This window comes from Dromiciops gliroides, chromosome 3 (assembly GCF_019393635.1).
Source record: "Dromiciops gliroides isolate mDroGli1 chromosome 3, mDroGli1.pri, whole genome shotgun sequence".
NCBI lineage: Eukaryota > Metazoa > Chordata > Mammalia > Microbiotheria > Microbiotheriidae > Dromiciops > Dromiciops gliroides.
This window is the reverse complement of record NC_057863.1, coordinates 651,369,402-651,396,846: the sequence shown is the minus strand read 5'-3', so window position 1 is coordinate 651,396,846 and position 27,445 is coordinate 651,369,402. Positions and strand designations below refer to the sequence as shown.

The 27,445-nt window shown below is 42.8% G+C and overlaps 2 protein-coding genes across 2 annotated transcripts in view; one reads left to right on the top strand and one right to left on the bottom strand.

The window, feature by feature from the left end:
- The window catches only part of LOC122748282, a 58,759-nt gene extending 35,679 nt beyond the window's left edge, over positions 1-23,080 (bottom strand). The window contains 4 exon segments of the mRNA XM_043993946.1: positions 1,962-2,093; positions 2,287-2,511; positions 21,836-21,940; positions 23,066-23,080. Of these exon segments, the coding sequence (XP_043849881.1) occupies positions 1,962-2,093; positions 2,287-2,511; positions 21,836-21,940; positions 23,066-23,080 (477 nt within the window).
- Positions 23,081-23,855: 775 nt separating this feature from the next.
- LOC122748281 (sialic acid-binding Ig-like lectin 10) overlaps positions 23,856-27,445 on the top strand; it is a 31,183-nt gene continuing 27,593 nt past the window's right edge. Inside the window, 5 exon segments of the mRNA XM_043993945.1 lie at positions 23,856-23,955; positions 24,041-24,403; positions 25,037-25,321; positions 25,678-25,728; positions 27,139-27,387. Of these exon segments, the coding sequence (XP_043849880.1) occupies positions 23,913-23,955; positions 24,041-24,403; positions 25,037-25,321; positions 25,678-25,728; positions 27,139-27,387 (991 nt within the window). The 5' untranslated portion in view covers positions 23,856-23,912.

The window sequence follows — 27,445 nt, the reverse complement described above, 5'->3', positions numbered from 1 at the left end:
TGGGGCTGAGAATTAGTCTTGTATTAGTCCTCAATGTAGGGTGAGATGACAGAGTGTGCTGGGCAGGGCAAGCCCAGAAGGCTGCCTGGAGGGGGTGGCTTGGCTGAACCCTAAGTCAAGACAACTGACATTTCTCTAGCTAAGGCTGAGAAAGCCCTGAACAGGCATCATCTCACGGGAGCTTCACAGAAAGCCAGGGAGGGAGGGAGGGACTTAGGGAGTTTCTCTTTCCATTTCATAGATGAAGAAAACAAGGCTCAAAGAGACTGAACAATGTATTTGCCTGTTGTCACATCCCTGGTGACATTGCTTCCACTGAAAAGGACAAGTGATCACTCAGCAGCTCAGCAGGCCTGGGGAGGACCTTCCAGACCTAGAGGGTCTGAGGCCCCAAGTCCCAGAGCTGGGAGAGAGGAGACTGAGGGGGCAGACAATGAGGAGTCCAGCCCAGCTGGGGCAGGTTGGGGAGACTCCAAGCCCAGGAAGACTCAGCTGAGAAACATGACAGCCCCAGGCTCCCTCAATCCCAGGCTGCATTCAAAGAGGCCTGTGCCTGGACTGAAGGGGGGGAGGTGATGGTCCCCTTGTCCTGGCTCTGATCCAGCACAGCTGGACAGCTGTGTTCCCCTCTGGGCACCAGGATGAGCAGCCCTGAAAAGGGCTCAGCTGCCCTCAGCCCAGAGGTGCTGGTCTTCCAGAACATCCCAAGCTCCCCTGCACAGACACCTAGGACCCTGGTACCCAGTAGGTGTTTAATAAATGTTTGCTGACTTGACTTCACATAAGACAGGTGAGGAGATAGATGAAAAGCCAGCATATGTCTGCCCTCAAGGATTCGAGTCCTAACCCCTGACAAAGTCAACCTTGGATCCCCAGGGAATGAAGGAAGCAGCACAGAGGACTCATGACTGCTTCTTGGGGTCATTTTTGAACCATACTGGAGAATGAGAGAGATGCTACAGGATGGCAGGACCCAAAGGAAGCCCTGGTTTTAAAACAAGGAACAAGGGAATCACTGGTGGAGGGACGTGGCATGTGGAAGGGTACGGCCTCCATGAACTCTAGCCCACTGAGCTGGCCTGTTTGTCCATGCGCAGTTCCACCTGCATCAATCCCCAGTTCTTCTCCACAAAGAGGCCATGAATGCTCTCCCTAATGCTGGGCTAAAATCAAGGTACTCTTTACGTTGGGCATTCCTTTCCTCTGCTGGCTTAGTACCAGATCCAACTCATGAGGTTGGGGAGTCCTAGCCTGCTCTTGGTGAAGCTCACTGAGTCTTTGCAATCAGTTTCCCTTTCTCACTGTTCACCAGCCACCCCTTTACTATTCCATCTTCAGACTTTACAAACATGGAGGTCAAGGTCCTTAGCCTATAGTTTGTATGTTCTGTTTTTTTCCTTTCTAAAAATAAAACCAGGACATTTGCCTGTCTTCAATCCTACTGCTCCTCTCCCATAATTCCTGATATTTTATATGTTATGGAGAGAGGCTCATCAATCATATCTGTCCACTCTTTTAGGGACCAAGTTCTTCTGGCCCAGGTGTTAATTCTCACATCGGAGGATGTTTCTCACCCCAGGCCTGGATCCCAAGTTTCCCCAGACCAGGTTAGTAGATTGGGGGAACACTGAAAATGAAGCCTTCTGGGATTTCAGCAAACCTTGCGGGAATCACAGTCTGCTTTCTCCTTGGGCAAAAGAAGCAGAGATGAAGGCTAGTATGCTTCAAACCCAAGTCTCCTGGCTCAGATTTCTTATACTGGGTTCTGCCCAATACACTTCACTGGCCTCTCTGGCAGCGCCTCAGCCTCTGGCTATCCCTTCAGCCTCAGCTCTCCTCTCTGGCCTCTACCTGCCCCCTGAATCAGCCCCCTCACAGCTCTGCTTTCTTCTACATACCCCAGCCTTCTTACCTGGCACCAGCCAGACCCTGAGACTGTCTTTTCCATGGTAGGTCCTCACCTCACCATAGGAACTGAGGTTGTGGCTGGGCTCCACCTTCACACTCAGGCTGCTGGTGACACCCAAAATTGGTGGATAGGGCTCAGAAGGTTTTGCTCTTACTATTGGCCTCCACAAGCTTCCCCCCACCCACTAGTGTAAGGGTGTGGCAGTGTCTGCTTGGACAGAACAGGTACATAACAAGCCCTCCTTGACCCAGGGGCAAGAAGCACTGAGCCTCAGAGGGATGTCTGTGGGAATATAGAGCAGATATCTCACTTGTACTGGGTGACACTCTCCTTTCCCCACCAGGACCCAAGCACCACATGGTACCCAGCCCCCTCACATGCTGCACAAAGAGGCTCAGGGAGACCTGCTGGGAGCCCAGAGGATGCTGGGCATGGCAAGTGTAGTTCCCTCCATCTTCTGGCCTCAGGTGGGGCAGATCCAGGGAAAGGGCTCCATCTTCTGAGGGCTGGGAAGAGGCCAGGGTCTGGTCCCCCAGCATCCAGCTCAGTGTAGCTGGGGGATTGCTGTGGGCAGCACAGAGCAGGTGAAGGGACCTTTCCTCCTGCACCACAAGAGGTGAGCTCTTTCCTGGGACACAAACTGAAAAAGATCAGGATGTCCCAGTCACCAGCTTCATCATACCCAGCAGGCAACTGGGAGCTAGAAAGCTGATGTGAATTCTCCCAAGATCAACAAGGAAGGGGAAACTGGAAGAGGACTGGAGCCTAGGCAGGAAGGAAATGCCCTAAGCCCAGCTCAGCCTGGATGTCCTGCCCCCTTCTCTCTCTCTCTCTCTCTCTCTCTCTCTCTCTCTCTCTCTCTCTCTTATTAAATGAATACTTTAATATTTGTCACTTTCTTTTTTTAAAGTATTTTATTATTTTCCAGTTACATATAAGGATAGTTTTCAACATTTGTTTTCACAGGATTTTTAGTTCCAAAAATGTTTTTCTCCCACCCCCCCTTCCCTCTCTCCTCCCCAAGATGGAAAGCAGTCTGATATGGATTGTATATGTACATTCACATTAAGCATATTTCTACATTAGTCATCTTGTGAAAGAAGAATCAGAGCACAAGGGAAGAACCTTAAAAAAGAAGGGAAAAAACAGTCCAAAAGTAGAAACATTATGGTTCAATCTGCATTCATAATTCACAGTTCTTTTTTTCTGGATGTTGAGAACATTTTCTATCATGAATTCTTTGAAACTGTTTTGGATTGTTGCACTGCTGAGAAGAGCCAAGTCTCTCTCCATTGTTCATCACACAATGTTGCTGTTACTGAGTACAATGTTTTCCTGGTTCTGTTCCTCTCAGTCAGCATCAGTTCATGTAAGTCCTTCAAGGTTTCTTTGAACTCCTCCTGCTCATCATTTCTTATGGCACAATAGTATTCCAATACATTCATATACCACAACTTGTTTAGCCATTCCCTTATTGATGGGCAACCCCTCAATTTCCAATTCTTTGTTACCACAAAGAGAGCTGTTATAAATATTTTTGCACATGTGGGTCCTTTTTCCTTTTCCCTTGTCTCTTTGGGATACAGACCTAGTAGTGGTACCACTGGGTCAAAGGGTATGAACAGTCCCATAACCCTTTGGGCATAGTTCCAAATTGCTCTCCAGAATATTTGAATCAATTCACAGCTCCACCAACAATGCATTAGTGTTACAATTTTTCCACATCCTGCCCCCTTCTCACTCCACTCCATCTCACCTTGCTGGTTCCCAGAGCCATAAAATGGAGTCTTCACCTGGGTCACATGGCCTGTTTCTGTTAGACACTTTTCATTGGCTTGCCCTCAATCTCTCTCCCTCCTTTTTTCCCTCCCTCCCTCCCTCTCCCTCTCTCCCCCCTCTCTCCTTTTCTCTCTCTTTCTCTCTCTTTCTCTTTCTCTGTCTCTCTTTCCATTTCTTTCTTCTTCCTTCTGACAAACACAACTGACTGAGAATTGCCTGATATCCTTCTAGTTTGGTTTTCCAAGCCATTGCCTTGACTGGGTCTGGCCCAACATTATCATTCTGGGTTCTGATTATTTTATAGAACCTCCAAACTCTTCCCTCCCTGAGACCCATGTTTTCCTCCTGTACTTTAGCGCACTATGCAAAAGAACCTATTTTGTGAAACTGTGAGAAACTTGTTCTATCCAAAGGCAATCTCGTCTCTCTCTGTCCTTTACTACCCTGTATAAACCCTGACCCCAGATCCCCTTTTGGGGTACTCCTAGCTCTTGTATATTAAAGACTTTTATTTTGTTATATTGTTTTCCTTAAATTTCAGGTTGACACTTCATTTCTTCTTTTTTCTTTATTACTTCTTTTCCTCCTTGTTTCCTTCCCTTTTTCTCTTTCTCATCTCTCTCTCTCTCTCTCTCTCTCTTTCTCTCTCTCCCCCTCCCTCCCTCCTTCCTTCATTCCTTTCCTCTCAACCCCATCCTCCCAATTAAGAGAAAGATAATATTTTTTTTTAAAAGACAGAGAGTCCTCAGGGGACTGAAATGTCCACACAGTGAGCCTGGGAATCTTGTTTCATATGAGCCCATTTCCAAATTACCTTACACAAAAAAGTATTCATCTCATCACCATAGGCATTGTATACTGATCACCTCTAAAACCCTGTAGGAAGTTACCAAGTATTAAGCAATTACATCTAATTAAAGAAATAATAAAAACAGTTAACATTTAAATAGTATTTGCCCTATGACAAGCACCAAGCGAGTTATCCTATTGTTAGAAACAGTTAAACCAAGGCAAAATTCCCAGTCTGGTGCAAAGAAGGAAGGCCAAAATCTTCACTCAATTGTTTAAATTTAGGTCACAGAATACCTTTGTCAGAAGATGACCACATAAAAGTTCCTCAGTTAACTTCTTTTTTTTTTTTTTTTTAGTGAGGCAATTGGGGTTAAGCGACTTGCCCAGGGTCACACAGCTAGTAAGTGTTAAGTGTCTGAGGCCGGATTTGAACTCAGGTCCTCCTGAATCCAGGGCCAGTGCTCTATCCACTGCACCATCTAGCTGCCCCCCTCAGTTAACTTCAATTGTAGTAAAGACTAAGGATGACACTTAAGCACTTAATTTCAAAACAGTGCATGTCAAATAAGTTGTCCATAATAAACCATGTTTGTATTACAGGACATGCTCTACAGACAGAAATTGTTTCCACGTTACATAATAAACTTAAAGTTGACCTTTCCATAGGTGTAACAAAACATTCTTTCAGTTACCCCCCTCTACTTTTCTTGAAACAAACTTGAGATGTTTCTGATTCATTTTTAATACCCTTTTTTTTTTTGCAGGGCTATGGGGGTTAAGTGACTTGCCTAGGGTCACACAGCTAGTAAGTGTCAAGTATCTGAGGCTGAATTTGAACTCAGGTACTCCTGAATCCAGGGCCAGTGCTTTATCCACTGTACCACCTAGCTACCCCCTCTGATTTAGTTTTAAAATGCATAACTAATAACAGATGACAAAGCTAAATGCTTATACATTCTAGTTGTTTAAAATCTGAAAGGGACTAGAGTTTCTAGGCCAAATAGCTTGAATCTTATACCTGCATCTAACCTAGGACTGAAGAGACAATATTGTGTTCATGCTGATCAAGTGACATGATTATAGGAATTTGCCATAAAAGAAGAAGAACAAAGCTCTGAGGGAAAAGTGCTTTCCAACTCCCAGTAGAAGTTCTGAAGACAGCCAATGCACTATATCAGACTTAACATCAGCCACATGGGAGAGTTTACATTCCATATGTAATATTTGGGGAAACTGAGTCAGGAGATGCCTACCTCAGCCTTTGCCAAAAAGTAGATCTCCAAGCCTTCCCCAAGAGAACTCCACCTGCAGCAAATACTTGTAAAAACCTCATATGGTTGCTGGCAACATGGGTCATATGGCTCAACATTCCTTGATGATTATAACTGGAGTCAAACTCATAGTAATAATAGTTAATATTCCCATAATATCTTTTTTTTTTTAACTTTTTTTTTTTTTAGTGAGGCAATTGGGGTTAAGTGACTTGCCCAGGGTCACACAACTAGTAAGTGTTAAGTGTCTGAGGCCGGATTTGAACTCAGGTACTCCTGACTCCAGGGCCGGTGCTCTATCCGCTGCGCCACCTAGCTGCCCCTTGTTTTTTTTTTTTTTTTTCCATAATATCTTAAATAGCAAGTTCCAGTAATCAGTACTGGAAGTGAACTCACTTCTCAAGTATCACATATCCTAGACAGCAAGCATTAACTAACTTGTACTTAAGTTAAATAGATGCTTTTCATCCCCAAGTTAACACTAAACAAATGGATTTGCTTTAAGATGCTTAATAACAAACAACAAAAGTGTTGTAATAAGTGTAATGAATCCCAAATTGCATACAGAGAAAAGACTAGAAAATGTTTCACATAGTAGTATACAGTAAAACAGGTTCAGGTATTAATCAGGTAAACATAAAAATAGGATACTGTCCTCAGAATTCCTTTAAACAATGGGAACATCTTTAAAGTGACAACTAGTCTGCATGTGTTTCTACACATGTTCTCATTCCAATTAAATAGCAACATAAGTAAACTCAGATTCCCCATTAAGGTGATATGCAATAGCTCATAAGTTACTATTGTTCACTGACATATCTTATACATATGACAAGTTCAGGCACCAATTTAACTATTGCTTAATACCAATAAATTCAGATCTGTGAGGGAAAAATCCATCCTCCTCTCAATAATTCTCAGGAACTCAGCAGCAAAGTGACAAAGGCTTTATTTTCTTCTCATGAGAAGGAGGCACCCTAGTGTGCAGCTAGTGGGTGCCCAGAAAGGGGGCGCATAGGCCCTGTTTTATACCCTAGTCCCTAATGCGAATGGACCTCCCCTTTTTCATCACTGGTGGGGTTACAATCTACGCGAAAAAACTAGCTAATCAGAACGCAGTATTCCCACCCCTCTTCCTTGTATGGGCATAACTCAGGAGTGGACCTTATACTTATATGGACACAACTCTGGAGCAGACCTTATTGAGACCAGGGCTCCTTGAACCATGTGGCCTTGCTAACCTGAGGGGGAGAAGGGGATCTGAGACCTTTGTCCTACAAACAGGTCAGGGGGAGTATGACTGACTGTTATATCCACATTGAGAGGAGACAACTACCCATTTCTCACAAGATCAAAACAGCAAGATCTTTCTCACAGCTTAGTACAGTAATTTAGATGTTCTAGAATTAATTTAATAACCAATTAATTCAATATTGCAATAACAAACTTCCACTTTCTCTACTCTTACAATAGAAATATGCCAGGACACACCAACTCTAAGAATGAAACTCAAAATTTAAAATATTCAGGGTCCCAGAAAATCCTTTTCCATCAATTAATAAAGTCTCACAAATCACAGTAGGTTTGGACATGATGGCTATCAATATTAAATTGTCATCACAAGAAATTAGCTTCCAAATAACATAGCAGGCCTTCTAAATCACACAAGTGTTAATTGAACATGTACACATTATATCCTGAAATATATGTGTGTGTGTGTGTGTGTGTGTGTGTGTGTATGAAACAGCTTAAAATTTATCCTGATGTTAATAGGAATATTCACCAAACCTTCATGAGATAAAATACTTTCAAATAAGAAATATTTATCTCTTATTTAATCCTCAAAGCCAGAAAGCAACCTTTAAGATTGGAATTTCCCAAGATTAAGTTGAAGAAAGTTAACTTTACCCCTGCCCCCTTCTCTCTCATCCACATATGTTTGCAGTGGGGAGGAATTTCTGCTTCTTCTAAACCAAAAAGGAAATATTAATAACAGATTTTTATTAGGTCCTTTTAAAATTCTCTCATTATCTCTTGTTGTTGTTTCAAATTATAGTATCCGAGATCACATACAACTTCAGTGAGAACAATAAAATAACCCAGCAGTTTCTAGTGAGACCAGGTCTTTTATCTCTAGATGTTTTGTTTTGTTTTTTGTCTTCCTGACTTTCAAGATAAGGAGCTGCTCTAAGGGTTTCCAAGTCACATCCTACCCTTGGAACACCAAGCTGAATTTCACAAAGAAATCACATGAAACTTCCATATCTTTATCTCTGTTATGTAAATTTTTTAAAAAATTACATCCAATATTTATATGTCATTAGATTTAATGTCTTTCTAGGGATTTATCCTAAAAGGTGGCTAGACACAATTAAGTAGATGATTATCTAACCCTACTCATTGGAAACTGAAGACAGAGTTTGAAATTCATGCTTAGGACAGTATTGCCCAATGGTTAGAGGCTGATTTTTTTTTTTATCTTTTCTTTATAATTTCTAGCTCTTAAGAAAAAGAAAATCACTGTACTTTACTGAGCATCTGGTTAGATATTAAAGCCTTAAAATATAGCTGAGGATATTCTAAAAGGTTCTAACTATGCCTGCTTCACAGAAAACCACCATTACAGTCAATTAAATTAATAACCCAAAAGAATTTAAAGAATCCACATTCTGACAATATCTCTAATACAATGAACTATTAAACTGTTGGGCACTTTTCCTTTACATATTACAAATCACCTAACTGAGGTAAAAGGCTTAAAACTATACAAATAGAGCATTATAGTAACAAATTTCACTTAAAATGAGACCAGAATTGATTCAATTACACCTGAATTTATTTTCCAAATGATATCATATAGAATCTCAATTGATAATTTCATTTTAGCATTAATTCATCCCATAACCACTTATTCTAATCACTTCCTATTTTCTTCTTGTTGTTATTTTTTAACCATTTCACTACAAAAGATTTTTTTTTAAGTGGCAGTATATAGTTTGTATGATTCCCAAAATTTCTTAAATAGATAGCCCAATCAAATTCAATTACCCTTCTTGATTTCCTGATAACATAAAACTTTTCTTTTTCTGGTTTAAATTAATAGTTTAATGCCACATTCAGCTTTCTAATGCTAGAGCAGTGAGTTTTTTTCTGTCCTTCCCCCACTTCCTCAACCTAGTCACTGCAACTTTATCAAAAAATTAAGCAAAACTTTTCTTCTAAATTCCAAGCTCAAACTTACATCTTCAACAGAAACCTGAACACACAAGACAATCTCACACATTTACACAGAGACAATATAGACACACATGAAACAATCCCGTAGAATTTCTTTTCAGCTTTTCTTTAACCTAATTTAGACTGGTCAAAGGAGCTCCAATAGGCCAATCCAGTTTGTCCCTATCTCCAGTCAATTCTAATCATTTTAAAATAATTTTTTGTACACAACAAAAATATATTTCTTAACCATTTGCAATGCAACAGATCTATAAGGGGGCTCAGCTAAATTAGATAATTTGAAATTTATATGCCCCAACCTTTTACCCTGAGACATTTCTAGATTTTAGAAATAGCTTGTGATGGTGCTTAATGCACTCAGGAGCTTCTTCATGGGTGCAGGCACCTTTTACTATAGTTAAGTAATTCGAAGCCAAAAATTGTTCTTAGGCAGTGTGGTTCAATTATTAGAGACTTAAAAAAAGATATTTTTCTTCAAAACTTATACATATTACAAATAATTCCTGATTTTAAACTATTCTACTACAAAATAATTTAAGACAGATCAAAATCTTAGGCACTAGATGCTTATCAGTTGGCTTTCTCCTTCCCATTGCAGAAACTGCCACATGGAAACGGGGAATGAGGCTTTAGGACACATGGTGCAAAGATCAATTTAAAAGTTACTTTACCATTCATCTGCCTATTACAAAATTCAGGTGTTCACTAGGATCTCCTTAATTGATTACTGAACAAAATGGAAATTTTTTAAAAAATCATATACTCACCTCTTTTCTTGTCATTCAGCAGCTCAGTGATTACCTAAGGCTATGAATGGATAGCATGGAATCCACATTTCAATGGCCCAATTCAAATTCTGAGTAATTTACAATCCTGCAACCTCCCCCAACTCCCAGGGCAAAAACTTTTAGTTCTCATTTAAAAGTTAGAATCAGCCTTATGAAACAACCATGAACACTTATTGTTCATACAAATACACACACACACACACACACACAAAATGAATAAATCCAACAGCTGTAAGATCTTTTTCTTTTGTTTTCCCCTGACTCCACATACTACCCCTCTTCTGACTAAGACTTGCCATCTCTGTCCTGTCTCCTGTGAGGATTCCTGCAGCAACAAGGTCATATTTTGTGTCCCAGTGATGACACATTTCAGACTTTGATCTATGTATACATAGATTTTCCTGCTCCCATGGCCAAGTCAGTTAGCTTTCCCCTGCATTCCTTCGTTCACATCAGATCCCATTTAACAGTCTCAGGCCAGTGATGCTAGTCAGAGTGTAAGCCACCAGGGACCATAGGCCACCAAACACTAGTGGGGCTCCCCTCCTGTGATTGTCACTGGTGGAAACTCCTCCCACTCAATCACCTCCAAATCCCGGACAAGCCCCCAATTGTTAGAAACAGGTAAACTGAGGCATGACTCCCAGTCTGGTGTAAGGAATAAAGGCTATTTTATTATGATCTTGAAATAAATGTCAGGCACTCTAGGAGAGTGGCCTCCCTTACTACAGTGAAGTTCCCCTTTCTATCCAAGATCTAATGCAAGATCCCTTCCCTATCCAGGTTCACATTCTTCACAACCCTTCTAAACATGTAGACCCCCCTGCCCCATGGGACAACCAGACACTGAGATTTTACGATTCTTTGTTATCTAACTTCAGAAAACCTCTGTTGATTTAGCAGGGAAAATTTTGGTGAGTGGGAATAAGCCTTCTAGGGCTTGAATTATGTAGTTCCTATCTGAGAGGAACATACTCTACTAGTTCACTAGCAGGGAAAAAGGAAGGAAAGGTAGAGATGGGGGAGGGGGGAAGGAAGTAACCCCCAGGACTCGAATAATGTATCATGCCTGCTGAGGTCACACTGTTCCTCTCAAAGATGTTTCTCAGAGAGCCATAAACTGTAGCAATTTTCCTGGGGAAGGAAAATTATCTGTTAGCTCTACAGTTACAGAAATTTGGAGAGGCAAATGGTATACAATACACAAATAATTGATTTTTGCTTGACACCCACTTGTATATTGTCTAGGTTGAGCTGGAGGGCATTTTGATCTTGTTAATCCAATTTCATAAGATTCTTTTGGAAAATAAGGCAGTTCCATCAAATCCAGGTGGTTTATATATTCAATAACCATCTCGGTTTTATCTATATTATTAAATTTTGCATAACACAGGCTGGGCCATTATTCACCAGGGCCACACTGACCCTGTCTTTTCTTTTTCTCTTCCTTTCTTTGTGCAGAGAAAAAAAATCCTATTTTAGATTACTTTAGATGGATTTTAATTTTACTTCACTTGCCCATTAAAAAATCAAAAGTGTCTTTTTCTCATCAGCCCTTGCTGGCTACACCTCTGGGCTCCTCGGTAAAAACTGGGCCTTTTACTTCAGGGAAATGCTCAGAGAGAAAATTCCTTCCCGGATTCCACCTGTGCAGGCTATATCTTAAAGACAAAGACAAAACACAGACAAAAACATAAATTAAAGTTGGGATGTAATAGCTACATTCCTAGTTTGGAAGAACCTCCTACTGTTCTCAAGGCAGTTTTACTTACTTGCTAAACTCCCCAGGAGTTACAGTAGCTTTTATGAAAGTTGGAACCCTTCCATCTGACCTCAGCTTCCTTTTAATTATATAAAATTAAAAAGCTTTTGTAAAAACAAAACTAATGTAACCAAGATTACAAGGGAAGTAGAAAACTAGGAAAGAATTTTTGAAACAAATATCTCTGATAGAGTTCTCATTTCTCAAATATATAGAGAACTGAGTCACATTTATAAAAATATAAGTCATTCCCCAATTGATAAATGATCAAAGGATTTGAGCAGGCATTTTTTAGACAAAAAAAATCAAAGCTATCAATAATCATATGAAAAAATGCTCTAGATCATTATTGATCAAAGAAATGTAAATTAAAACAACTCTGAGGTATCACCTTAGACCTATCAGAGTGGCAAATATAACAAAAATGGAAAATATTGATTGTTGGAGGGGATGTGGGAAAGCTGGGATGCTAATTCACAGTTGGTGGAGTTGTGAGAAGATTCAACTATTCTGGAGAGCAATTTGGAATTATGTCCAAAGGGCTATAGAATTGTGCATACCCTTTGATCCAGCAATACCACTACTAGGTTTATATCCCAAAGACATCCCAATGAAGGGAAAAAGGCCTATTTATAGCAGCTCTTTCTGTGGTGGCTAAGAATTGGAAATCAAAGAAATGTCCATCAACTGGGGAATGGCTAAAGAAGCTGTGGTATGTGATAGTGATGGAATATTATTGTACAATAAGAAATGACAAGCAGGATGACTTTAGAAAAGCTTGGAAAGACATGTATCGAATCATGTACTGGGAAGTGAGCAGAACTAAAAGAACCTTGTGCACAGAGACAGCAATATTGTTTAATGAAGAACTGTGAATGTCTTGACTATTCTCAGCAATACAATGATCCAAGACAATCCCAAAGGACTAATGATGAAACACACTATCCAGCTCCAAAGAAAGAACTGATATTGATGGAACAGACTGAAGCAGGCTATTTTTCACATTCTTACATTTTTTTTTTTTAGTAAGGCAATTGGGGTTAAGTGACTTGCCTAGGGTCACACAGCTAGTAAGTGTTAAGTGTCTGAGGCCAGATTTGAACTCGGGTACTCCTGAATCCAGGGCCGGTGCTCTATCCACTGCGCCATCTAGCTGCCCCACATTCTTAGATTTTTTTAATGATTTAATTTGCTTGTAAAAAGTGACAAATATGGTGATATTTTGCATGATCATACATGAATAACCTATATCAGATTGTTTGCCACCTTGGGGAGGGAGGAGGGGAGGAAGGGAAGGAGGAATAGAAATTTGAACTGTAAAAATTGATTGTGATTTGGGGGACCCCATCTTTGGCTAAAACTGGAAAGCCTCTGGTGTGCCCCAGCTCCCTCTGCCCAGCGGGAGTATACATGGAAAACCTGAGCCCTGGCTCCCTCCGCCAAGTGGGGGTATGCAAGGAAACCCTGTACCCTGGCTGGCCTTGGGCACTGCCCCTATGGGTGCCAGTGAATTGGCTTTGGGGTGTGTGGGTGGTCAGCCTGGGTTTCCTGTGAGAGAAAGGTTTTTTTATTCTGGGGGGTAGAGAAGAAGGAGGAGGAGACGAGAAGAAGAGAGAGAGAGAGACAAAAGAGTTCATGGTGGCAGGTGAGAAAGCTAAACGGACACGCAGAGGGATAGAGAGAGTTAAACACGAAGCATCTGAGTCATGTGGGTGAGTTTACAGGTCGTATTTCCTGCTTTTCTTTGTCCTTATTTTTTCCCATCAATTAATCCTGTTTTGTTTAGTTATTTTTAAAAGGGGCTTTTTAAGTTCATTTCTCATCAGTCTGAGAGAAACAGAACTGAAAACTATAAATAAAATATTTTTTTTTAAAAGGAAAAGAAATAAAACTGGGGTGCCCAGGCCAAGACTCCAAAATGAACTGAGAACTCCCCAGGTGGTCACATCCCTGACTAATCACCCCCCAAAATAGAGAAAAAACAGAGCTTTTCTGAATGGTATCTTGGGCAGAGGCTTTATACAACTTATGTGCACTTCCATCTACTCCTGAAAGCCTGGCTTGAGGGGATCTCTCCAAAAGACCTTCCAAAATTCTATTGAAGATTTCTCTGCTCCCAAGAATGAAAATTCAGAGAGCTGCAGTGTCAAAATAGACAGACACAAAACATATAAACTTACCCAGATATAATTTAATTGTCAGTAAAGCAGAGAGTCAGATCTCAGTTGGAGTCCTAACAGAACTCCCAGTGTGGAGAAGCTGTCCACACTGGCCCAAGGGGAATTTTTTGTTAAGAATCTAGGGTCTCTGATCCCTTCGTTTGGGTTGCCATTAATTGTGGTGTTTAAAAAGGTCTAAGAGACATTATTTCTGGGTAACAATTATTTTATTCATAATGCCAGGATTTTAATTAAAGGATGGTCATTTAGGAACCTCTCTCTTAGACCAAAGCCCCCTCATGCTGGTGGGCTCACAGTTTACACGCCCTCGGAAGAATGGCTGTTCCTCAGGGTGGCAATCAACACTGATTGGCTAACAATTAATGAGAAAATGAATATTACTATGAGAGGGTGGGTTACATTACAATGAGGGCCCTGGGGTACATGACTGGGGTCACCCAAATCTTGATCAAGGGACTTATCAATTTCCATATAACCTGTCTGACAAAAGGGAGAATCAATACTTTCCCAGACCAGCAAACACATTGAGCAGGAATGTACCATTAGCCCAAACTTGGAATTTCTTTTACTGTCTAATTAGATTGAATTAGATTACCCATCCCGGCTGGGTAAGTGCTTTAGGAAGATTTTCCCACATTGTTTGGTTTCTGGATGAGGAAGTAGAAAAAGGGAAAAAAACTTGGTCCCAATACAATAATTAGTTATTAAATAAAAGAGAGAAATAAACATTTTCACAACATATGAGGTGTTTTCCATTTCTGAAGCCTTGTATTGCCTCTGATTATCTCATTATAGTCTCACACATGCGTGCGCATGCGCGCGCGCGCACACACACACACACACACACACACACACACACACACACACACACACACACCCCTCTGAAAATGCAACAGACCAAGTAAAGGGCAGGCCAAGGCTGGGGATTCAATTGATGGACACACCCTTCAGTATATTTGGAAATCCTGAAGTCAATGCTTACAATGCCTGTGTGTTCACATTAGCTTCAGCTTTTTTAGATGCCTACATGCTCTTTCAGAAGTATGAGAAATAATTATCAATAATCAATATCTTGGGTGACCCAGAGACTTCCTCTTAATTCTTAGTCCTTTTTCCTTCCCCACCCCACCCCACCCCCCAACTCCAAAAAGTCAAGTTCTCCTTCAGAGATTTCATCAAATCCTTCCACCATCTGGGCCAAGCCCACAAAAGGAGCCTTGGGTGGAGACAGATTCTTTTGTCTAGATGAGCTGAAGGACTTTACTGATGAGATTTGGCCTGCATCAGTTCTAGATGGGAACCATTTTGTCCCCATCAGCTTGTGTGTGTATCTCTACATTTTTCCTTGATGTCAGCTTTACTGGCGTCACATATCCCTTGATTTCATTTTAGTAGAACCCACCTCCAAATCTTGTCAACCAATTGGATTCCATTTCTATGTGATGGATCTTCTACAGCAGAAAAGTATGTGAATTGAGACCAAACGGTAAGGAAAGGTTCTTTGGCCTAAGAGAGATAGAAATAGACCTCATTTTATTAATAAGCCATAAGCCATATTAATAAAATCATTAAATTATCCAGAAATTATGGGTCTCATATTTTTAACCATCACAGACAGACAAACAGAATGGGGTAATGGAGAGTGTAAAAAGACCTCGGGACAGAGAATGCCAAACTTTAAGTTTCTGCTCTGAAATGGACTTGCTGTGTGACCTTACATGAGTTCCTGTCCTAATTATCTGGTACAACCTTCTTGCTTATCAAATGGAGAAACAGAAGAGCAGAGGGGAAATGCAATTTCCATCAAGTCACATGGCCATGAAGTGATAAGGCATGGTTCCAAACCTATCTCTTCCCACTGCAAAGAAGGGTCTCTTTCTACTGCCTGACTCTGTGGCCTTTCAAACCTGTAGAGGACTGTACCAATATGAAAATGAGTTGAACTGAGATAGAGGTGGATAGATGGAGAGATGGACAGATAGATGAGAGATAGAGATAGGCAGACGTATAAAAATATACTGTGATGAGTGAGATTGTGAAATAACTGAGGAAACAAAGGTTCAACCTTCTGAGCATCTCAATTTGTTTAATTTATATTTTTCTCATATATAAACAAAAATTTTAACATTTATTTTAAAAACTATTTTGAGTTATATACTATTTCCTTCTTCCTTCTCTTCCCTTCCTTGAGAAGGCAAGCAATTTGATAAAGAATATACATGTGCAGTCATGCAAAACATTTTAATATTAGCTGTATTGCCAAAGAACATGCAGACCAAAAGACAAGCATAATAAAAAACGTTTTAGAAGTATGTTTCTATCTGCATTCAGACTCCAGTTCTTTCTCTGGAGGTGGATAGAAAATTTCATCATAACTCCTTCAGAGTTGTCTTGGATCAATGTATTCCTGAGAATAGCTAAGTCATTCACAATTGATCATCATACAAAATTATTACTGTGTAAACAATGTTCTCCTGGTTCTACTCTCTTCATTTTGTACCAGTTCACGTAAGTTTCTCCAGGTTTTTCTGAAAGCATCCTGCTCATCATTTCTTACAGCCAAGTAGTATTGCATCATGATCATATACCACAACTTGTTTAGCAATTCCCCAATTGATGGACACCCCCTTCAGTCTCCAGTTCTTTGCCACTACCAAAAAGGCCCGTATAAATATTTTTGTATGTATAGAGCCTTTTCCATTTTCTTTGATGTCTTCGGGGTACAGATTGATAAGTGGTATTTCTGGGTCAAAGAGTAGCATATCAATTAATCAAGCAATGCATTTCAATTGCATAATAGATTGGGATGAGTTTCTCCTCAGTTTGGCACTGGAGTCCAAATACAGGGAAGACAAGCTTTTATGCATTAATAGATAATCATGAGCAAGATACGAAGCAAGATGTATAATTAGATAATCGGATTTCTAACTGGAGGAAAGATTAGGGACTTTCTGAGTTTGGAGGGTAAGAGCAAATCAATGAAATTCCTTGAAATCAGAAAAAGAGGTATCTCACTCCCCACCAAGTGTCTGTATCCAATCAAAGGAACAAGGACACAGTAATTGATTAGTATGGGACCATTTTTCAGATAAGGCCAATGGGTTGCTTGAGATATACAATTGTGGGGCAGCTAGGTGGTACAGTAGATAAAGCACTGGCCCTGGATTCAGGAGGACCTGAGTTCAAATCTGGGCTCAGACACTTACTAGCTGTGTGACCCTGGGCAAGTCACTTAACCCTCATTGCCCTACAAAAACAAAAACAAAAAAAATAACAACAACAAAAATGATTTACATGAGATGTACAATTGTGAGAAAGCTCCTTTTATCAGTCTTTGGCTCTGACCAGGTTTCTGGTCAGTATATCCTAGGTTTTTAGTTAAGGGCCCCTAAGCAACAGGTAGAGGTGGCCCAGCTTCCCAGTCACACAGGGATAGATTCATACAATGCAATATAATTTCCTTACAATTCCCATAATTAAAGGAAGTTTTCTCACAAGAAAGAAATTGTTTTTTCCTCTACCTCTCTCACTTTATCTTCAAAGTCCTTTTTGAGAGCCTCTATGGCCTGAGACAAATTCATATTTTTCTTGGAAGCTTTGGATGTAGCTGCCCTGATGTTGCTATCCTCTTCTGAGGGTGTACCTCCATCTTCCTTGTTACTAAAGAAGCTTTCTATGGTTAGCATCTTTCTCCATCTGCTCATCTTTTCTCATCTTGTAATTGACTTTAACTCCTTCTTAACGTGGGGCACTGCTCCCAGGCTGCACTGTCCCAAGCTTCAGGGGGTCCCAGGTGGTACGATTGAAGGACGGGCAGGTTTTTCACTCACCTGACCTATGCTTTGGTCTGTAAATAACCCCAGGACAACTTGCTAATTAACCAGGCAACAAAATTTTGTTTGCTGTGGTTGTTAGCTTCAACAAGCCTGTGCCCCTCCCCGACCTGGGCCTCTGCTACTCAAGATTTCTTCCTGGTTCCCCACTGGGGTATGATAACTGAATTCCTCTTCCTCAGCTCCCACAGATACTCTTGTGTTCTCTTTCCTGGCCAGCCGTTCAGCCCTCTCACCAGCCCATGAGCTTAATTCCAGAAGACGCTGGCACTGCAGCTGATTCAGAGGCTCAGGGGTAAGTTTCTCTTGCACAGCCTGCTTAGGGCTGGATATGTGTCAGCATGATCATGAGTTTGGACTCCACTCCCAGCCTGGCACTGCAGCCCCCTCCTGCTGAACTTCTAAGGCATCTTTGGCTGGAAAATAAACTCAGCCTGTCTTTTTGTTTTGTTTTGTTTTGTTTTGCAGGGCAATGAGGGTTAAGTAACTTGCCTAGGGTCACACAGTTAGTAAGTGTCAAGTGTCTGAGGCTGGATTTGAACTCAGGTCCTCCTGAATCTAGGGTTGGTGCTTTATACAGAGTGCTACCTATCTGTCCCCTTCAGCCTGTCTTTTTGTGGGTTCTGCTGCTCCAGGGGTTGTCTTATGGCTGTTTGGAGTTTTTTGGAGTAATTGTGTCAGGACCTCTGAGCACTTAATACCTTTACTCCACCATCTTGGCTCTGCCACTCACAAGAAAGAAATTGGATTAGACCTATAAATGAAAAGAAAGGGGGAAAAAAAAGAAAAGAAAGGGAAGTGAACTAGGTCTACAATTGAGCCACAAGTTGGAATCAATGGGATTCACTCAATTTCCAGACAAAGAGAGAGAGAATAGACAGAGAGATGATAGAGATAGAAGACAGATAGATAGATAGATAAATGGAATAAGACTGCTATTTGACAAACTACTTACTGTTTGGAAATGTATATCAGGAATTCAGCAAATGTTTTTGTTTTTTGTTTTTTGTTTTGTTTTTTGCAGGGCAATGGGGGTTAAATGACTTGCCCAGGGTCACACAGCTAGTAAGTGTCAAGTGTCGGAGGTCAGATTTGAACTCAGGGACTCTTGAATCCAGGGCTGGTGCTTTATCCACTGTGCCACCTAGCCACCTAGCCACCTCCTCAGCAAATGTTTATTGACAAATTCTATCCCTTGAGCCCAGTCAGTCACTAAAGACCCACTATATGCAAGGCCCTGTGGATATAAACAACAAGCTGAGAATCACACCTTTCTCCCCCTAAACTTCTTGAAGGAAGGGAAGGGTATATCAGCTTAAGTCCACTGCCATTTTAATTTTTGGTCTTAGAGAGACCATCCTCTTATTAATACCCCAGACCACCACCCAGGATTTCAGTCTGACCTTCGGAACTATAATCTCAGGCATTAATCCCTATGGAGATGTGATCTGGCAACTGTTTCTACAGGTGTTGAAGTTGCAGTTACTGATGACCCAGAAAAAAATATTGTCAATACCAAAATCCTTGGCATTGTCAAAGGGTTCTATGTTTGAAATAAACATGGCTTTATTAATGAAAGTGACAATAATAAAGAGGCATCGCCATGAGCTGGATATCCTACCCCAAGAACTATGGGGATCTTTTTCTATGATAGACCAGGATGGACTGGTCACTTTCCTCTGGGGTTATCATCATTTTCACCCTGGCAAAGAGTTTACTCCAGAATAGGCTTTCTCCTTATTGTTTCTTCTACCCTTTGAAAGAGGAAACTAGCACTATTGTAAATCAGTAATTTATTACATACTCTACTTGTGTTTGTATGTCTGTGTATGGGTGAGAGAGTTACCTAGAGAGAAATGAGTAAAAGGAGAAAAAGAAGAGAGATGAGAGAGGAAAGAAACAGGGAGAAGAAAGGTTGGGGGGGGGAAGAAAAAGTGAGATAGAAAGAGAGAAAATGAGGAGAAAGGGAGAGAGACACACATAAAGTACAGAGAGAAAGAAACAGAGATAAGCAGAGATACAGAGAGGATAAAGGAGAGACAGAGAGAGAGGGAGGGGGAAGAAAGAACAAGTGAGATAGAGAGAAAATGAGGAGAAAGGGAGAGAGACACACAAAAATATAGACAGAAAGAAACATAGAGATAAGCAGATATACAGAGAGGATAAAGGGGAGACAGAGAGAGACAGAGAGAGACAGAGAGAGAGCAAGTGTATATAATTGAAATCCCTCATGTCTACAATAGCACGTATCTATGTCAGGCTTGTGCTCTAACTGACAAACTCCACATCTCTTTTGCCTTTTCTATCTAGGGGGTCTGTAGCAAGGGAGAGCAATACTTTTGTTTCTTCCTTCTATCATCTTCTTCCAAATGCTTCATTTCATACTTTCCCCCCAATGGATTCCAGATTTCCTTCTTATGAGCAATACTAATTGTAAAGAATTAATTGTTATTTGAGGTTTTTATGCCTTGGCGCACACTGGCCTGGGGCTCTGCAAACCGCATGGTGCCATCAATATACAATGCTACTCTTTTTTTTTTTTTTTTACATATAAGGTATTTTTTTTCCATTACATGTAAAGATAGTTCTCAACTTTTGTTTATACAAGCTTCACAATTTCAGATTTTTCTCCCTCCCTCCTCTCCCTCCCCCCTCCCCTAGACAGCAGGTAATCTGATATAGATTATATCTATATACATATACATATCTATACACACATATATATATATCTATACACACACACACATATATATATATACACATAATAACATTAATCCTATTTCTGCATTAGTCCTGTTATAAGAGAAAAAATCAGAGCAATGATGAAAAACCTCAAAATAGAAAAAAAACAACAGCACTAAAAACAAAAGAAATAGTATGGTTCATTCAGCATCTATACTCCACAGTTCTTTATTTTTTTCCCTTGGATTTGGAGATCCTCTTCTATCATGAGTTCCCTGGAACTCTTCTGTACTATTGCATTGGTGAGAAGAATATAGTCCATCACAGTAGATCAACACTCAATGTTGATGATACTGTGTACAATGTTATTCTGGTTCTGCTCATCTCACTCATCATCAGCTCACCCAAGACCCTCCAGGTTTCTCTGAACTCCTCCTGCTCATCATTTCTTACAGCACAATAGTATTCCATTGTATTCATATACCACAACTTGTCCAGCCATTCCCCAATTGATGGGCACCCCCTCAACTTCCAATTCCTTGCTACCACGTAAAGAGCAGCTATAAATATTTTTGTACATGTGGGTCCCTTTCCCCTTTACATGATTTCTTTGGGGAAAAGACCTAAAAGTGGTATTGCTGGGTCAAAGGGTATGCACAATGCTACTCTTTTCTTGATTTTGCTTCCTTAATTAATTCAAGTTTTACAAAATAGGACAGATGAGGAAAACACAACTTTGAAAATTTTAACCCTAAACATAAATCTGCATAATTTTTGAAATAAAAAAGGTAATAGAGTGGTTGAAAAAAGCAATCATATGTTGCTCACAGGAATCATATATAGGTATACATACATACATGCACACACATATGTATATGTATATATGTATATGTGTGTATATATATATATATAATGTAGTTACAATTAAAGTCTAGGAAAATGGGTTTTGCTGCAGACAATCCCCAAAAGCATAGTATGTAATACTACTTTGAAACAGAAATTCAAAAGGAAAGAATTAAATAACCACTTATCTTCTCTTTTCACCATACCTGGATGTTTGTCTCATGTACTTTTGCGTGTTGAATCCCATACAATGTGATCATGTCAAGAGAGAGAAGGAAGGAAACTACTTCAAGCCTACAGACACAGCACACAATTATATCAGCACCATTTCAGTAACTAAAATCAGGTAGTGTAACAGGACTTTGAAGCATATCTACAGGACCTGAAATACTTCAGTCTTAGGTTATCTGAGCAGGCATCAAGTCTCCATATTTAACGTACATATTTTGTGTAGGGGTGGGGTTCCAGCCTCACACTAATTAATCATAGGAGGTCCAGACACCTGGACCTCAATCAATCAATCAATACCAGAGTAAAGTAGGTATTAAGGTCCTTTCCTCTAAACTCTCCACAATGTGTGGATAAGCCTTCAGTCAATTTGAAAGCTTTCTAGGACAGTTAGCCATTGGATGAAGGAAAATGTCCACAAGGGAAGCATTGTGGAACTGAAAGAAGCAGAGGCACCACTGAGCTGATGCACCAAGAGGGCGGCCCAAGGATGGCAGACTCCCAGCTTGGGAGGGACTTGAGGAGGCCTACCTTGGTGCATAAAGCAGGGGATGGTGGGGGCCCCAGAGGAGAGCCCGGGGGAGTGTTCCGCTTCTCCCCACCCACACCCCAAACTGTCAGCATGATGAGCGGGAGCTGGAAGAGTGAGTCAAGAGGAGCTTTGGACTAGTCTGTGCATGAGCTTATCTTCCCCTTGCCCTGACTTGACAGTAATTTCCCTGAGGGCAGGCAGATCATACTTGTTCTCCTTGAATCAATAGCACTTTGCACATTACCTGCCTGAGAGGAGCCCCTTCAAATGTCTTTTCAGAGTCTGTAACCAATAGCTTGGAGGACAGGTCTTCAGCTGCCTCAATGACCCATGTTAAGAGCTGTTAAAATAGTCTAGCAGTGAGGGCAGCTAGGTGGCGCAGTGGATAAAGCACTGGCCCTGGATTCAGGAGGACCTGAGTTCAAATCCAGCCTCAAACACTCGACACTTACTAGCTGTGTGACCCTGGGCAAGTCACTTAACCCTCATTGCCCTGCAAAAAAAAAAAATAGTCTGGCAGTTTGCAAGGGAAAAGAAAGAGGCTTTTGCCATCACCTCGCTCCTCCCGGTGGGGAGTGGTCTTTTCCCCAGCTTTGCTGCTCCATCCCCCTTCCAATGTCAAGACTCTTCCTGGCATCCCTTCCTCCCTTTGTCCTGCTATTATAAAAATGTAACTTTCTATAAAGACTGGACACTTCTGAGGTTCCATGTGCACATCCATTTCTCTTGTAATAAACCTGGTTTTCATATAAGTCTCCTGACATTGTGATTCCTTGTTGACACTTGGATATTGTTTTTACTGAGATTGAATCCTAAGAAGGAAAAAGACAAGACAGATATGTCCCATAACTATAAAAATATCCATACCATAAAATTTTGATGGCTAAAATATTGCCACCACCACACAAAAACAGGAAAGTGGATATTCAAAGGTAGTGGGAAGACTGGCTAAAATAGGTGGGGTGAAAATACTGGAATATGGTGCTCTACAGATGAAAGTGTGGATAGAGGAATTCAGAGAAGTGTAGGAAGATCTGTGTAAACTGATGAAACATGGGAAAGGGAAAACCAGACAAAGAATGTGAACTAAGACCACAGGAATCCTGTCAAGTCATCAGACATTTATTAAGCCCTTACTGTGTGTCAGGCATTGTGCTAAGCACTGAAGATACCAAGAAAGGCAGAACCAGCCCCTGTCTACTAGGGATATTCATTCTGATGGGACTCACCAGCTCAACAACCATGTAGATAGAAGAGAGGATAGCGGAGGAAGATAAACAGGAAGGGGAAGTGGGACAAGCACAGGAGCTGAGTTTCGATAGAAGCCAGGAGGTATAAGACAAGGGGTGAAAACCTTCCAGGCATGAGGCACAGCCAGGGCAAAAGCATGGAGATGGGAAATGGAATGTTCTGTCCGAGGAGCAGGCAGGTGGCCAGTATAGCTGAGTTAGAGAGTTCTTGGAGGGGAGTAAAGTAATTTTAAAAATTGCCAACATTTTTGTATCACTCGAAGTTTGCAAAACATTTCAGAAATATAACATTCACTCCTCACCACAAGACTGAGAGGTAGGTACTATTATCCCCATTCTGCAGATAGGAAAACTGAGGCTCACCCAGGGGAAAGGTCTTGCAGGAAATGCCTGAGTCAGGATTTCACCTCAGGTGTTGGTTGCCGTGTCAGTTGTACAGGACAGATGCAGCCGTGTGTTATGGGCAGCACAGGCTCTTGCCCCTGCAGCCCTAACAGCCACATAGACCCTCTCTTTCAGACAACATCCCTGGCCCCAGCCTGTGCACCAGCTCTGTCCTCCCCCAGCCCTGGAGTCCTGAATGTCCCTGGAGCTGCCCCAGGACAGGAGGCCCCTCCCCACTGAGCCCAGCTAAGGACGACAGGAGCCCACTGAGGAAGAAGACAGGGCTTCCTCTTCTGAGGACAGGCCTCCCTCTCTGTCCACCCTGGGGCTTCCTCTTTTATCTTCCTCTTTGCCCTGAGCCTGACAGAGATGACCAGAGGGAGCCTTGGTGTTGGGAGAGTGACACCGTGCCCCAAGAACTTGGCTCTCTGCTGCCCCCGAGATGCTGCTGCTGCTGCTGCTGCTGCTGCCCCTGCTCTGGGAGGGTGCGTGGGGCTGGGGCAGAGGGAGACTGGGCTGAGGGGGGTGGGAAGAGTTGCAGGTGCTGACCAGGCCTCTGTCTGCCCTCAGGGTCCTCGTCTCAGACACTGGATATGCAGCCCTGGGTGAGTGTGCAGGAGGGGCTGTGTGCCCAAGTCCCCTGCACCTTCTACTACCCCTCACGCTTTAACACCAACCCAGTTCATGGCTATTGGTTCAGAGAAGGGACTAATGTTTACCATGGGACTCCTGTGGCCACAAATGACCCATTTTGGATGGTGGAGGGGACAGCCCAGGGGAGATTCCATCTCCTTGGGGATCCCAGGAAGAACAACTGCTCTCTCAGCATCACAGATGCCCACTTCTCAGACAGTGGGAGATACTACTTCCGTGTTGAAAATGGACATGAAAAATACAGTTACACAGGGAAGCCACTTTCTGTGACTGTGACAGGTAGGAGGCTCCTGTCATTGAGGTTCTCAGGGTGTGGGACAGGAAGGTCTGGGGAAGGGACTGGCTTTGGAGACCCCTCAAGCTCCATGTGGGGGGGTGAGAGACCATGGAGCACAGTTGGGGACCCCACTTAGGGAGGGAGCAAACCCAGGGCAGGGTCTGAAGAACAAGCCTGAAGCTCTAGAGCTACAAAGGGCTAGAACTTGGTGGACTCTTTTTTGGTAGCACCTAGGCCCCGGGCATAGCTGAGAGGGGCCAGGTTTGTGCTGGAAAAAAGCCTGTATCTGCTGCAAAAGGAACTAGGTTCACATCCCAGATTTCCCCATTCCTTCTCCCTTTACCATGTGAATTCCCCCCCCCTCCCTCTATGACTCAGTTTCCTTTTATGTCAAATGAAGGCGTTGTTCTTTCTTGCTTTTAATGGAACTTCCTCTTGCCCTCTAATCTCTGAGTGTCTCAGGCCCTGAGGACGGCAGGGAAGGCTCCTGGTAAGGTTCAGGGGCACAAATGGTGTCATACTATGAGGAGACACCTGAGGGACCTGGGGGATGGTGCAGGTACCAGCATCTGCAAGGACACTTGAGGCCTCATTCCCCTCCCCCTCCCCTGGATCACTGTCTCTCTCTTCTCCAGGCTTGATCCAGAAGCCAGACATCAGCATTCCAGAGGTGCTAGAGTCAGGGAAATCAGTGACTCTGAAGTGCACATTTCCCTCGGCCTGTGGGGAAAATAGGGCCTTCAAGTTCTCCTGGAAGGGGGCTGCCCTCTCCTCCCAGCCAGGAAGCTCTGGGACCTCCCACTCCTCAGAGGTCTCCTTCATCCCTGGGCACCAGCATCATGGCACCAGCCTCACCTGTCAGGTGACCTTGCCTGGAGGCCATTTGAGCCCAGAGAGAACCGTCCAACTCAATGTAGCCTGTGAGTGCTGGGGCAGGAGGTCTGCTTCCCCCAGGGGAGGGGGGCTAGGGAGGGCTGCATCAAGATACCAGGGTCCTGGCCCAGCCCTGGGAAGCCAGATGCCTTTTTCTTGGACCAGGGAAGGGAAATCTGCTTCCCAGCAGAGACATAGTCTGGGTTTTCCTATCTTTTCTCTCTCTCAGTTTCCATGTTTTCATGTACCAATGTCAGTCAGGTAGGGATTAGCCCAGACAGACTCTGAGCTCCCTGGTGTTCACTCTGATGTTCTGTGAGTCTGTGATTTCATGTCTTCCCTTCCTGATGCTGGGCTGGGCAGAGAGCCCCCACCCCCGGCCAGCCTCCTCCTTCTCTTACAGATGCTGTGCAGAGTGTGACCATCACCATCTCCCAGGACAACAGGACAACAGGTGAGAGCAGAGCCCCAGGGTGAGGGCAGGGAGGGGCCCCTGGTGCTTCAGCTTTTAGACTGAGGGTGGGCCTGGATGCCAGGGAGATGGGAGAGACAGGAGAGACAAGGATTCTCATTCTCCAGGCCTAGGGGACCTTTGTCCTGGACTGCCCCTCCCCTTGGAATTGCATTAGCTCATGTTTACTTGTGACTTTAAGGGTGAGAAACCATTTTCCTCCCAACAGTGCAGTGAGATAAAGAGTGGGAGAGTTCTTATTCCCATTTTCCTGATGAGAAAGCTGAGGCTCAGAGCTGTGAGGAGGGCCTGACTACTTCAGATCGCGCACCAGAGAGATGTGAAGTGTAGAATCTAAATGCAGTGTCTAACTGTAGGGTCTAAGGGTAGTGACCTCTCCATTAAACCAGGCTGGGGCTGAGAGGTACAAGCTCTACCCAGGTGTTCCAGTCCCCAGGGCAGTGCTCCATCCACTGTCCCTATCAATGTTGCCCTGTTGGGGAAGCTGAGCTGGAACTCAACAGTCCAGGCCAAATGGGAGGCTTTGCTGACTTGGTGTTTTCACTGTGACTTCAGGCCTGACCTCAGGAGCTTGAAGGGCTTGTGGAGGAAGAGGCCATGGGAGGAATGGGCCTAGGAGCTGCTCTCAGATGGGGCCTGAAGCTTGGCTATCACGGCTGAGCCTTTGGCCTTCAGTCAGGGAAGTGCTTATGAAGCAAGATTCCCAGGCTCACTGTGTGGACATTTCAGTCCCCTAGGAACTCTTCTATTTAATTTTTTTGTTTGTTTGTTTGTTTTTAGTGAGTCAATTGGGGTTAAGTGACTTGCCCAGAGTCACACAGCTAGTAAGTGTTAAGTGTCTGAGGCCAGATTTGAACTCAGGTCTTCCTGACTCCAGGGCCAGTGCTCTATCCACTGCGCCAACTAGCTGCCCCTTTTATTTAATTTTTTAAAAATATCTCTCCATTAATTCATGCAGTAAAAAAAAGAGGGATAATAAAAAAAGGGTGGGAGGAAGGAAGGAAGAAGAAACTGAGGGAGGGAGGGAGGAAAGATATATAAAAATAAGACCCAAGGGAAAGGCAGGGAACATGACCCAGACTGAGCATGGGCTGGCAGGAAGAGAAACAAGTGAGGATTACATTTTTTGGCTCTGGGGACCAGCCAGGTAAGGTGGAGGGGAGTGAGAAGGGGGCAGGAAGTCCAGGCTGGGCTGAGCCTGGGGCATTTCATTCTTGCATGGGTTCCAGTCCTCTTCCATTTTCCCCTTCCTTGTCTGAACTTGGGGAAGTCACATCAGTTTTCTAGCTCCCAGTTCCCTGCCTGATACAATAAAGGTGGTGACGGTGTGATCTCTGAAGTTCCTCCAGGTTCTCACCGGGACATCCTGATCTTTTTCAGTTTGGGTCCCAGGAAAGCACTCACCTCTTGTGGTGCAGGAGGGAGGATCCCTTCACCTGCTCTGTGCTGCCCACAGCAATCCCCCAGCTACACTGAGCTGGATGCTGAGGAACCAGACCCTGGCCTCTTCCCAGCCCTCACATGATGGAGCCCTGCACCTGGATCTGCCCCACCTGAGGCCAGAAGATGGAGGGAAATACACCTGCCATGCCCAGCATCCTCTAGGCTCCAAGCAGGTCTCCCTCAGCTTCCCTGTGCAGTGTGAGTGTGAGGGGGCTGGGTACCATGGGGTGTTTGGGTCCTGGTGGGGAAAGGAGAG